The 12,169-nt window shown below is 44.5% G+C and overlaps 1 protein-coding gene across 1 annotated transcript in view; it reads left to right on the top strand.

Annotated features, from left to right (window-relative positions):
- Positions 1-5,504: 5,504 nt before the first annotated feature.
- The window catches only part of WFS1 (wolframin ER transmembrane glycoprotein), a 49,848-nt gene continuing 43,183 nt past the window's right edge, over positions 5,505-12,169 (top strand). Inside the window, exon 1 of the mRNA XM_065405426.1 lies at positions 5,505-5,709. Within this exon, the coding sequence (XP_065261498.1) occupies positions 5,505-5,709 (205 nt within the window). The remainder of the gene's footprint in view (positions 5,710-12,169) is intronic.

Below are 12,169 nucleotides of genomic sequence, written 5' to 3' on the forward strand. Positions count from 1 at the left end.
GAAATCTTGACCCCCACTGCAGCCAATGGGAGTTTTGCTATTTATTGAATGGGGCTAGGATTTCACCTTTTTGAGTATGTGTGCGCATCTATTTGGAGAAAACATTTCAGGGAGAATAACACACATGCTGACCCCAGTGAAATATCCATCTGTATATCAGAAGGCACAATTTAGCTCAGAAAACAGGAGATGGGGATTAGAAAACAAAAGTATGATGGAGACCTCATTTTTTAAGGAAAGCAACACAGATCTCAGGGTACGTGTACACTATAAGCTCTATAGTGGCAGCAAGTTCTGCAGTGCTGTATTATAAACACAAACGGTAGAGGTACTTTTGTTGCTGTAGTAAATCCTCCCCCACAAGAAGCGGAAGCCAGGTTGACAGAAGAATTCTTCCTGATACCTAGCAGTGCCTATACTGGGCTTAGGGTGGCTTAACTACATCTCTGAGGTCCCTGTGCGCCAGTTAGGTCAATCTAAGTTTTAGGTGCAGACCAGGCCTCTCACACAAAACGTAAACAACTCTGCCTCCTAAACTAGTCAAGATATTTCTCCTCCCCAGCAGGAAGAAGGAGATTGGAATCTGTAAACATGTGGGTAGCACTCAGATATACAGTAGAACCTTAGAGTTACGAACACCAGAGTTATAAACTGACCAGTCAACCACACACCTCATTTGGAAATATGCAATCAGGCAGCAGCAGAGACAAAAAAATAAAAGAAAGCAAATACAGTATAATACTGTCTTAAATGTAAACTACTAAAAAATAAAGGGAAAGTTTAAAAAAAAGATTTGACAAGGTAACGAAATTGTTTCTGTGCGTGTTTCATTTAAATTAAGAGGATTAAAAGTAGCACTTTTCTTCTGTGTATTAAAGTTTCAAAGATGTATTAAGTCAGCATTCAGTTGTAAACTTTTGAAAGAACAACCATAACATTTCATGCAAAGTTACAAATATTTCAGAAGTATGAACAACCTCCATTCCTGAGGTGTTCATAAGGGTGAGGTCTTCTTGAGTATGTGCAACATGCCTCGGGTGGCATCTGACCAGGATTTATCACCAACTTTGGTTCGCTGGTTGGATCATTAGCTTCCCCGGCCTGGGTCAGGCACTAACCAGGAGTGTGACATGAACACTGATCCCTTCCCCGCACTCTGAGGTTCTACTGTATACTGATGGGGACCACCATGTTAGTACCTAGATAAAGCTATTATAGGGGAAGTTATGAACTACTCCCTTGCACCAGTCATGTACCCGCCCCCTTATGTTTCTGAACAGACAAGTCTGGGCAAAACATGTTACAGTTTGTTATATTTATTGTCTGTCCCACCAAGCCCTATGGCTCAGGCACTGCTCTGGGACATTGGAGAGCTGGCTTCAGTTCCCATACCACAAGCCTTCCTGTGTGACTTCGGTTCCCCCCCAGGAAGGTGATGCTAGGATGCGCTGATTAATATTTGGGCAGGCACTAGGATCCCCAGTTGATGGGAGTTATTAAGTACTTGAGATCTGTGAAAGCTGGGCTCCGGGCTTTCTTGGGAGATGTTCAGCCCTCTCTCGGGGAGGCACTTCAGCGCCACATGGAATCTCTGCAGGCTCAACTCCGGGCGAATGTAAACTCCACCGGCTCCCTTTGCAACCAGGGGCCGCACTTCGCTCCCGTAGTCTTGCAGCGCGGTAACGCCTCTGATTCCAGCGTGTGGGCGCGGAGGGGGAGGCCCGGGGTGAGTGAGGACCTGTTGTGCCTAGGACTGCCCTTGGCAGGTCACGTTGCACAGCCCCATCTGTCCCGCCCCCGGCCCTGCCCCCAGCGGTTCCCAGGCCCGCTCTCAAGGCCCAGCAAGTGCAGTAACCTCCAGCCACCTCCCTCTCTCGCTGCAGGAAAACACGCAGCGCAACTCTGCCCGCCCGGGCCCCGTCGCACCGACTCTGCAAGGTCCTGCTGCTCCCCAGCCAGCGCCGGGACAAAGCAGCTCCCCGGGCGGCTTCCCTGGGGAGCGGGAGCGGGGGCGCGAGCGCGGTGAGTGGCAGGCGGGCTACCCCTGCGCGAGGCGCCGGCTGGCTGCAGCCGCGGCGGGGGCCGGGCAGGGAGCGGGGGGCGGGGTCGGCAGCTTCCCAGGCTAGGGCTGCGGGCTGCCGGCGCCGCGCTGAGTCTGCGCGCAGCCGCGGGAGGAGCTGGAGCCCAACTTTGCTGGGGACTCTGCCCTGCCGGGCTCAGGTGAGTTCTTGGAGCGGCAGCCGGGGCCCTGAGCCTCCGGCAAACAGGGAACCCCCCCTCGTTCCGCTGGACACCGTCCCCGCAGCTCTTGGGGGGGCTGCCTGCACCCCACCGCGGGACCGGGACCCACCGCCTGCGCCCACCCCTTTTCCCCCGCTGTGCACCCCCTCGAGAGCGGGGCCCACTGCCTGCGTCCCCCCAGCTGTGCACCCTCCTCGGGAGCAGGGACCCCAGTCCCCGAGCCCTCCCCAGCTGTGTACCCTCCTCGGGAGCAGGGACCCCACCCACGAGACCTCCCCAGCTGTGCACCCCCCTCGGGTGCAGGGACGCCCTTTCCCCAGCAGTGCACCCCCTTCGAGAGCAGGACCTACTGCCTGCGTCCCCCTAGCTGCGCATCCCCCTTGGAAGCGGGACCCACTGCCTGTCTCCCACTCGCCTTTCTGTGCCCGTTGGAAGCAGGACCCGGCACTGGGACCCTGGACCCGGCCCCGGACAGTGCAGTAAGTTGCATTGTCATGTCCAGCTTCTTTTCTATGAGCAGAGATCCAAGATCTCCCCAGCTTCATCCATTCCCGGGGCTGCTGCTCACTGTGGAAACCTGCCTCCTATCTCTCCAGCCTACCCCACCAGGAGGAGGCTGTGGGGGCCAGACGGTGGCAGCCCCTAAGATGCTCTCAGTTTAGTCTCGGGTTGTCCTTGCCCCCAACCTGCTAGCCTCGAGCAGCCATCAAAGTACGTGCTGTCAGAAGGATACAGCTTCCCTCCCTCTCCTGTGCTGCCACTTTGATGGATGCCCCAGGGCTGCCAGGTTGTAAGGGGTTGGCTACATCAGGAAGGACTGAAACTTTGGGCCCCACACTGCTGAGTTTCAGTGGGGTGCCCCCAAGAAACTGTTCTGACTGGGGCAAGCAAAGCATCTGCTCTTCCTCGCCCTTTTGAGATAGCTGCGCTGGCTCATCGGAGTGTGTGCCAAACACCCTTTTTTGGTAGGGAGTCCCAAACAATCCAGCCTCAAACTCTGTTCCTTGTATTTGTGTTCAGTATTTTACACTCCTTCCTGTCCTTTGCAGGATCACTTTAACTGTATTAATGCTTATTCAGAAAGTATTCTGAGCATATACAAGGCTTTATACATGCTGGCTTAGGACCTTTTTTAAAACTCGACCCTCACCACCCATCCCCTTTTCAGGATTTCACAAGCAAATCACGAGATGGGTATTGTCACTGGAGTTGTCTGTTGCGGAGGGCTTTTAACATGAAAAGATAGTGAGAGCACATGAGAGATTAGGTCACTGAATACATACTTGTAATGTTTTGCATTTTTAAAAGGCTGGTCATGTTATAAATCACATGTTGTAAACAAATTTGCCTATTCTACTTGTAACCCTTTAGGTCATAAAGGTAAGATTTGTTTTAAAAATCCAGTTCACTTTTGTCTAAGCTCTTTGTTTACTTTCTGTATTTCTTTCAGCTTGGACAATGAAGTCAGTTAAACTTTTGTTTATGCCCAGTTTCACATTCAGACTCTTGGTGCTACAATGGCTGGGTTTTAAACACTTCAGATGAAAGTTTACTTGTTTAAAAACTGTCTTCATTAATACTTTTTAATTTAAAAACACTTCTAAAGGGCTTGTATTTTATAAAAACTTTTTTTTACAAAGTTATAATTTTTGGCCTAATTGAAGGTGGCAATGTCTCTTTATTTTTTATAGTAAATTACATTTTCATCCTCCCTTGGAAATGCTGGGGAGATGCTTTCCTCGCCTGTTGAAGTAAAGAACTGAGAGGAAGCCCCCAATCAGTTATGGAGAATTCAGTTATCTGTGGCCAGAGAAGAGGATTCTTTCTTACTCTTTACTGTCAGGGATCCTATCTTCTGCCTTATTTTCCCCACCCGTGTTCCCCTTTAAAGTAGCAGGGTTAAGTATGAATCCAACTGAGAGAGAACTTTTGTATCAAAACGATTAAAAATAATTCTGCTGCTTTACTGGGAAAGGACATTTTAATCTCTGCATTTTCGTGCATCTGTTAAGGCAGAACTGTTTTAGTTATTCATGTTATATTATAACTTCTATTTCATAATACAGAAAGCGAGTAGTCACCATTACTGTAATCTTTTTTCTTGATAAAAGAACACAGCAAGTGAGTTGTCTAAATTACTTAGTACCTTACAAGGTAAATATTTATCATAGACTTGTTTATTCCTTTATGAGTTAGGATTTTTAGTGATCACTATACAAGCAGAATTCAAGTTGTCAGCCCAAATCATTGAAGTTAGTATTGATCTTTGAGACTATAATTACAGTTAATATTTTTGGGCTGTGTGTTCATAGCTCATTTTTATTACACATGGGTATGCATGTTTTTGGAAAATCAAGGATTAGAAGAGAGAGTTTAATAGGCTGACTATGTTAAAGTAGCTTCTGCAAAGTTTGTTCTGCTCAGGCTTCAAATTCAGTTAAGTCAGTTTCAGACATGATATGACTTATCACGCTTCTTGCTGTGGTGACACGCATCCTTCTGCTTCCAGTCCTATAAAAGAAAAAAAGTTCAGCTAACTTTTTTCTGTAAAGGTTACATATTTAAGGAACCTTTTACAAAATAGCAGTGACCTTTTGATCTTCATGGGGGAGATTTTCAATGGGAATTTTGTTCCTAACTGCCCTTTATGCCTTTCAAAATCCACCCCCTTAAAGATTTTGTCAAATGTTTTTCTATGAAACAGTGTTTACTTTGGGGGTGGGCAGGAAGGCAAAAGGAGTTTGCTTATTTTGGATGAAATTCACCCCTATGTAAGTAAATCCGAGTCCTTCTGTTAAAGGATTGGGGTGGGGGAGTTGGAATTTTTCTTCCCAGCCATCTCATGGGCATGCCTCAGGGTCTGCAGCACATCCCTTTCATGATTTGAATACGGAGTGCAGATGGGCAGCCACTGTTTTTTGTATAGATATTTGTACACTGACACAGGTATGAGTGTGGATTTGGTAGTCCGTCCTCTGATCTGCATTTCAACCAACTGTCCCATCTGCATTAAACTATTTAGGGGCAGCAGAGAAGCACTAGCTATTCTTGAATAATTCCATGTGTAAAAGATGTCTTAGCAAGCTTGCCAACGCTTTTTATGTTGATTCTGACTATTTGTACATTTTGTCAGAACAAGAATCATAACGTGTATTTGGGCTTAAAGAGGTTTGCACTTTGGTTTTACATAAGATGCATGCCATCTAATTATTAGTGTGTGCTTTTTTCTTAATTATAAATTTAATTCTTTGCTTGCAGCTGAAATGGATTCAGATCCTGATCCTTCTTCAAGTCCTTCTCACCCACAGCCACAGCAAGGACGGTCTCAGCTAAATGCAGCTGCTACTGTGGGCCATAGTGAGAGTAATCAGAAACCTGGTTCACCTTCAGGAGATTCATTGTCCTCTGCAACTTTTTCCCCGTCCGCTACCAGCCATTCTAACAGCAGGGACAGAGCTGAAAGAAGCGGTGAGTCTGAAATACTAATTATGCAAGATTTGCATATTCTAAAATCAAGACAGTAGAGGTATTGTCCCTTCAAGTATAGGAGTTTATCGCAACATCTTCAATTTGAAAAATACATTACTGTGTGAATTTTTTTACGTACTATAAGATGGAAGATGAGAGAAATTTTTTCTTGTTTGTTTTGTGTATAATTGTCTCTATTTCCCCTGTGTAGTTTATCTATTTCTCTGTTTGTGTTCACACAGCAACAAGAAAGAGAGAGGGGTTTTTAACCACAAAAAATAAGGGGATTCAAGCACAAAGGCAATACAATACCAGAAACTGCTTTTAACTAACTTCTTAAAATTGTCTCTCTAATGTGTAATCTAGTTAATGAGGGTGAGATAATATTTTGTATTGGGTCAATTTCTGTTGATGAAAGAGACAAGATTTCTCATTTACACAGAGCTCTTTTTCAGGTCTGGGAAGGGTACTCCAATGTCACAGCTATATACAAGACTGTTAAGCATAAGGGGTTAACACATGTTGCAAGACACCATTCAAGGTGAGGTAGGCAGTTAACAACTTTGCCTTTGTAGGACAAAGGAGAGTTAGTGGGTTACAGATTGTTGTAATAAGCCATAAATCCAGTGTCTTAGAGTCCACGATTTTTAATGTCTAGCAAAGTTATGAACTTAAGCTCTCAGGCTTATCTTTTGAAGGTGTTGTGCAGGTTTCTGTTGAGGACAAGATCTGAGAGGTCCGATATGCAGTGATTGCTTTGTGAAAAGTGTCCACCCATGGGTGATACGGTGTTTTTTGTCTTTTATTTTTCTGTATGAGTTCATCTGAGAGGATAGTGATTGTCTCGCTTCACCCACTTAGTTGTTGTTGGGGAATTAAGTGCACTAGATGAGGTACACCACATGTTGTGATAGGCATGTGTGAGTGCACCTATGCTCTTGAATGAATTCACGTGGAAAAATGTGGATGGGTTAGTACAGGGGTGGGCAAACTTTTTGGCCCTAGGGCCACATCGGGAACAGAAATTGTATGGAAGGCTGGGGGAGGCTATGCCTCCCCAAACAGCGAGGCATGGCCTGGCCCCTGCCCCCATCCAGCCTCCCAGAACCCCTACCCCCATCCAACACCCCTCCCCCCCCGATCCCCACCCCAAACTGCCCCCTGGGACTCCCGCATCCTATCCAAACACCCCTGCTTTCTGCCCCCTGACCATTCCTCCGGGACTCCCGCCCCCTATCCAACCCTCCCTGCTCCCCACCCCTGACCATCCCCCTGGAGGCCCCTTGCCCCCTATCCAGGCGTGAAAGTAACTTGAAGGACTTACTGGTACGCCGGAGTCCTGAGCAGGGGCGTGGCCTCAACCAGAAGAGGCGGGGCCTTTCAATATTTAAAGGCCCTGGGGCTGTGGCTGGGAGCCCCAGGACCTTTAAATCACCCCGGAGCTACCAGCTGCAGAGGTGGCCGGGAGCCCTGGGGCTTGGGCTGGGATTTAAAGGGCCTGGAGCTCCAGCCGCCGTGGAGCTCTGGGCCCTTTAAATTACCGTGGGAGCCCTGGGGCTTGGGCTGTACTTTAAAGGGCCCAGGGATCCCCGCGGCGGCCGGAGCTCCGGGCCCTTTAAATTCCTGCCCAAGCCTGGCTGCCGGAGCTCCGGTGGAGATTTAAAGGGCCCGGGGCTCCCCGCAGTGGCTGGAGCCCTGGACCCTTTAAATCACCACTGCAGAAGCGGTCCAGTCCGGCACGGCGTACTGGCTCTTGCCAGTACGCCGGACCGGACCGGCTTACTTTCACCTCTGCCCCTATCCAACCCTTCCTACTCTTCCCACCCCATGTTACCTGTGGGGTGGGGAAAAGCGGGGCTCAGTCCTTTCCCTGTGCGTTTCCCCTGCTCATTTGGTTGCTCTCCCTGGCAGTCGGGCAGGGCTCGCTCCCTGTCTGGGCTTGGCTGCTGGGGACAGGGGCCAAGCATGCTGGGGGTGACGGGGGGCCCTGGCTTGCTCTACCCCTGTCCCCGGCAGCAGGGCCCAAGCCCCTTGATCACCCCCCTACAGCCCCCCCCTAAACTCCCCCTGCTCCCTGCCTCTGACTGCGCCGCCCTGGAACACCAGGTCACTATAGCTGTGCCGCCTGGCCGGAGCTGCAGCTATGCTGCCCAGGCACTGGGGAAACTGTGACTGCGAGGGAGGAGAGGGGCCAGGGGCTAACCTCCACCCCGCTCACCGCGCTGCTGGGGAGTTGGGCTGGCTCCTCCGCAAGCCTGTCCTGACCCCGCTCCCTGGCAGGAGCTCGGGGGCCAGAGGGAAGGGTCCTGCGGGCTGGATATGGCCCATGGGTTAGTAGGTATGTAGGAGTTCTGATCAGAATTCATGATACATTTTGAAAATCAAGATGGTGCTTTCAAGTTGCATGGAGAGAGACTTAATAAATTATTAAAAATAACGAAAAGTGAAGGTGCTCTCTCCATAGTTCCTGGAATGAGACACGTGTCCACTTGCAGTATTCTGGACCCCTGAAGTCAGGTTTTAAACTTAGTCTGGAATCTCACACCTACGTGCCACACCTGTGTGTTCCAGGCTTAACCAGACCATTGGGAGTTTTTTTAGCTCTTTTAAGTATTTGCAGGACTGGGGCCCGGATTTAATTTTTTTATTAAAGCTAATGTTGAAAATAAATTATGTAATACATAGGTTGAGAAAGGAGTGACTATACCCAGATGTACAGACACTCCTTTCTCAACCTATGTATTACATAATTTATTTTTAACATTAGCTTTAATAAAAATTTTAAATCTGGGCCCAAGTCCTGCAAATACTTACATGCGTGCTTAACTTTAAACGTGAGTAGTTCTATTGAAGTCCCTGAGATTATTCATAAGCATAAAACTAAGCAACTATATGTGTGTTTGGTTGGGTTTCCTGCTAAGGCCTCAGTCCTACAAACTGCTGCTCTTTCTTATTCTGGGTTTAGGATGGAATTCCATATGAAATTGGAGTGATTTAAGTGTATTAATAATCCCGTCTCTAAAATAGTCTTGTATTTCTCATTTAGAAGTTCCTAGAGGCCTTAATCAGAAAACAGGAACCCATCATGCTAGGTACACACAATAACAAAAAAGACAATCTCTGACCAAAGAATCTGTGATCCAAGTAAGAGTTTACAATCTAAGTAACTAACCTTTTGCTTCCCTAACTTCTAACAGTTTAAATTATTGATTCCCCAGAGTGCCACAAAACATAATTTTAAACAAACATATTGTTGGTTTTATGCCCATAGTTTTCAGATTTACAATTTTCACGTAATTAGGGAAGGGTAACTCTGGAATTAAAGCAGTTCCCTTGGGCCAATGAGCAAATTTTTGGGGGGGAAAATGATTTGTTGAATTCCTGACTTTCTAATTTGCATCCTTAATATATCATTATCAGTTTTCTAATCTCGCCCACTAATTAAGTAGTACAGAGCTGTTGAAGAATTGACACTTTTGACGTTAATTACATGATGATTAAATTAGGATTAGAGTTAGCAGGTACTTGTTTCCCCTCTCCCTCATCCCCCAGTTTTTTAGTACTCTTCAACATGAAGAAGAGAATAGAACAATAGGAGAAATGGGGCATTGAAATGTATCAGGTTTTGTTATAGCATCATTTTAAAACAGAAAGGCATGGCTTCTATTCATGAATTATGCAAAATTATGAAAATATATACCTACTATCAATCTATTGGTATTCTATATAAAGGATGCTGGCAGGTATGATATTCTCCCTTTCCAGTCAATCTGGGTAATTTCTGATTCTGTATAAATGTCAATTTTTTTTAAAATCCCACTAAACTCTTTGTCTCAGTTACATCTCTTTGCAGGCCCTCAGTATGTTGACAATGCATTCTGTTAATTTAAAAAAAGCATTTACTTTTATTTTAAATATGTTGCTTCTCCATTTTATTGAATATGCTCTTGTTCTTCTATTAGGAGGATAAACAGGAGCATTTGAATAACCTGTATAATAATCATTTTATATACTTCTATCATGTTTCTTCTCTAAATTATGTATGTTAATCCTTTTAATTCTCCTCATTTTGGAAGTCTTTTTTGATGCTTCTAATCACTTTAGTCACCCCCCTTTTTTTTTTCTGGAACCTTTCTCTTTCTTTTACGATTCTTGAGATATGAGCAAAACTGAATACAGTATTGAGTGTGCAGACATACCATCAATTTATACAGTAGTAGTATGTTTTCGGTATGATTCTCTATCCCTTTCATAACTTACCCCAACATTTTAAACATTGCTGAAGATTAAGCATCTATTTCCATTGAACTGTCTACCAGGATGCCTGGGTCTTTTTCCTGCATCATTGATTACATTTAATTTAGGCAATGTGGCTGTCTGGGTCAAATTATTTCATGCACTATGCATGACTTTGCATTTTTCTACAACAAATACTACCTACCATAATACTGGTTCCTTGGATTTTGGGGAAGGAAAGTCCCCTCCGCCCCCTCCAAAAGTACCACCAAACATGCAACAAAACCCAACCTAGAGCCTTATTTGAAACAGGGAATAAAGTAGTAGCACTGAAAGAGAAGGTATTCCCAGTAGAGAATGATGGAAATCAGAATATCTTAAAGTTGTTTTTAAGTGGAGAGATGCTTTGTTGCTGATGGGCCAAGGAAGAATGAGAATCCAGGCTGTAAGTACCAATGTTTAATTATATAGCCTTTCTGTTTTTGAAAGGAAAAACATAGGATAGCAGGCTCCTCATGAGGGGGCAAAGCTTGACTTTTTACTTGGGTGGATTAAGGAGTCATTTACTTGGAACAGCTGCTAAGTGTCATTAATACCTTTTTTGGTGGTGACTGAAACTGTGAACAGGTAAAAGAGAATGGAAAAGTCCACCAAAGTGTCATTCAGAAATATATGCGGAGCTGATTATTGTAGATAACTTTTAATAATTTCAGTGGATTGTCACTGTAACTCCAAATGAAATAGTTAGAATTTGCAAAATATTAAAGGTATTGACCACTTTCAGCTGACTCATTACATATATTTTACCTATTTCTGTCAATTCTAAAGACTTAAATTTGTAGTTGAAGTGATTTAGAAGCAGTAATTTCTGAGTAGTAATGACTTAGACTTATTGTGAGGAGGGAGAATTTATATATACTGTGTTTCTTTTAAGAATGTTACCTTAAAACATGCTTACAGTATCTCAAGCTCTGTATACCTTGATAGTATGGTATAAACATATTAGCACTTGTCTGGGATGGCCTACATAACTCCCTTGTGACCCTAGCACTTCCATACGCCTGCCAATAAAATTTCAGAGCACATGTCTATTTAGCTTAACAAAGAAAAGATTGAGATGACTTGATTAGTCTATAAGTGTCTGCATGGGGAACAAATATTTGATAATGGACTCTTCAGTCTAGCAGAGAAAGGTAGAACATTATCCGATGGCTGGAAGTTGAAGCTAGACAATTTGAGACTGGAAATAAGTCCTACATTTTTAACAGTGAGAGTAATTAACTGTGGAACAATTTACCAAGGTAATGATGGATTCTCCATCACTGACCATTTTAAAATCAGGATTGGATGTTTTTCTAAAAGATAATCTCTTGGAATTATTTTGGAGAGATTCTGCAGCCTGTATTATATAGGTGGTCAGATTAGATGATCACAGTGGCCTTGGAATCTATGTATCTGTGTAGTATATTTTCCATAACTTCATCTGAATATGCTGTGTTTAAAGGTACAGTATAATAACCTTATGGAGATGTCAAGACGATTTGTGTGTTCCGGGTAACCTCTTTCTCTTGATCTAGGGGACAGTCCTGCAAGGTGCTGAGCACTCTGCCCCGATTCAACAAATACTTATGCACATGCTTAACTTTGAGACTACAAATAGTCCCATTGGATCAAGCTCCTGTGTTGAGGGATTTTGCATCAACCAGTCATGCAATTTCTCAGTACCTCTATTAATTTGCTGTTAGGGAATCTGTTTGCTTTTCAAAGGTTTTTCAAATAGTTGATTTTCACAGTGGGTGGTAACAATAACATGAGGTTTCTTTATATAAATCAGTACTGATTTGAATGTAAACCGCAACATGCAACTGGCAGAGACTCAGCAAACCTAAAGCATAGAGTCTGTTTTCAATAGAACAAACCTTCTCTCCCAACTCCCCCTTTCAGGAATGGTTAAAGTCTTTCTGGAGAGCACCTGCAGAAATAAGTTTGTGTATAAATTAGGAATGGGAAAAATGGTACTGGCTGAATACTAAATAAAAATCAGAGTAGTTAACTTTCTATTGATTTAGCAAAAAATGTGCCTTGACAGGGAATTTGTCAGTGAATGATGTGCATACATGATTAATTAAGGCTTCTGGAGCTTGGAATCAATGAGTCCTCTGTATACATGTCTGCAATATACAGGAAAGCTAGTATCTGCTTAAAACAAAAACAATCCTGGCAT

Source organism: Emys orbicularis, chromosome 5 (genome assembly GCF_028017835.1).
Source record: "Emys orbicularis isolate rEmyOrb1 chromosome 5, rEmyOrb1.hap1, whole genome shotgun sequence".
In the NCBI taxonomy this organism is placed as follows: domain Eukaryota; kingdom Metazoa; phylum Chordata; order Testudines; family Emydidae; genus Emys; species Emys orbicularis.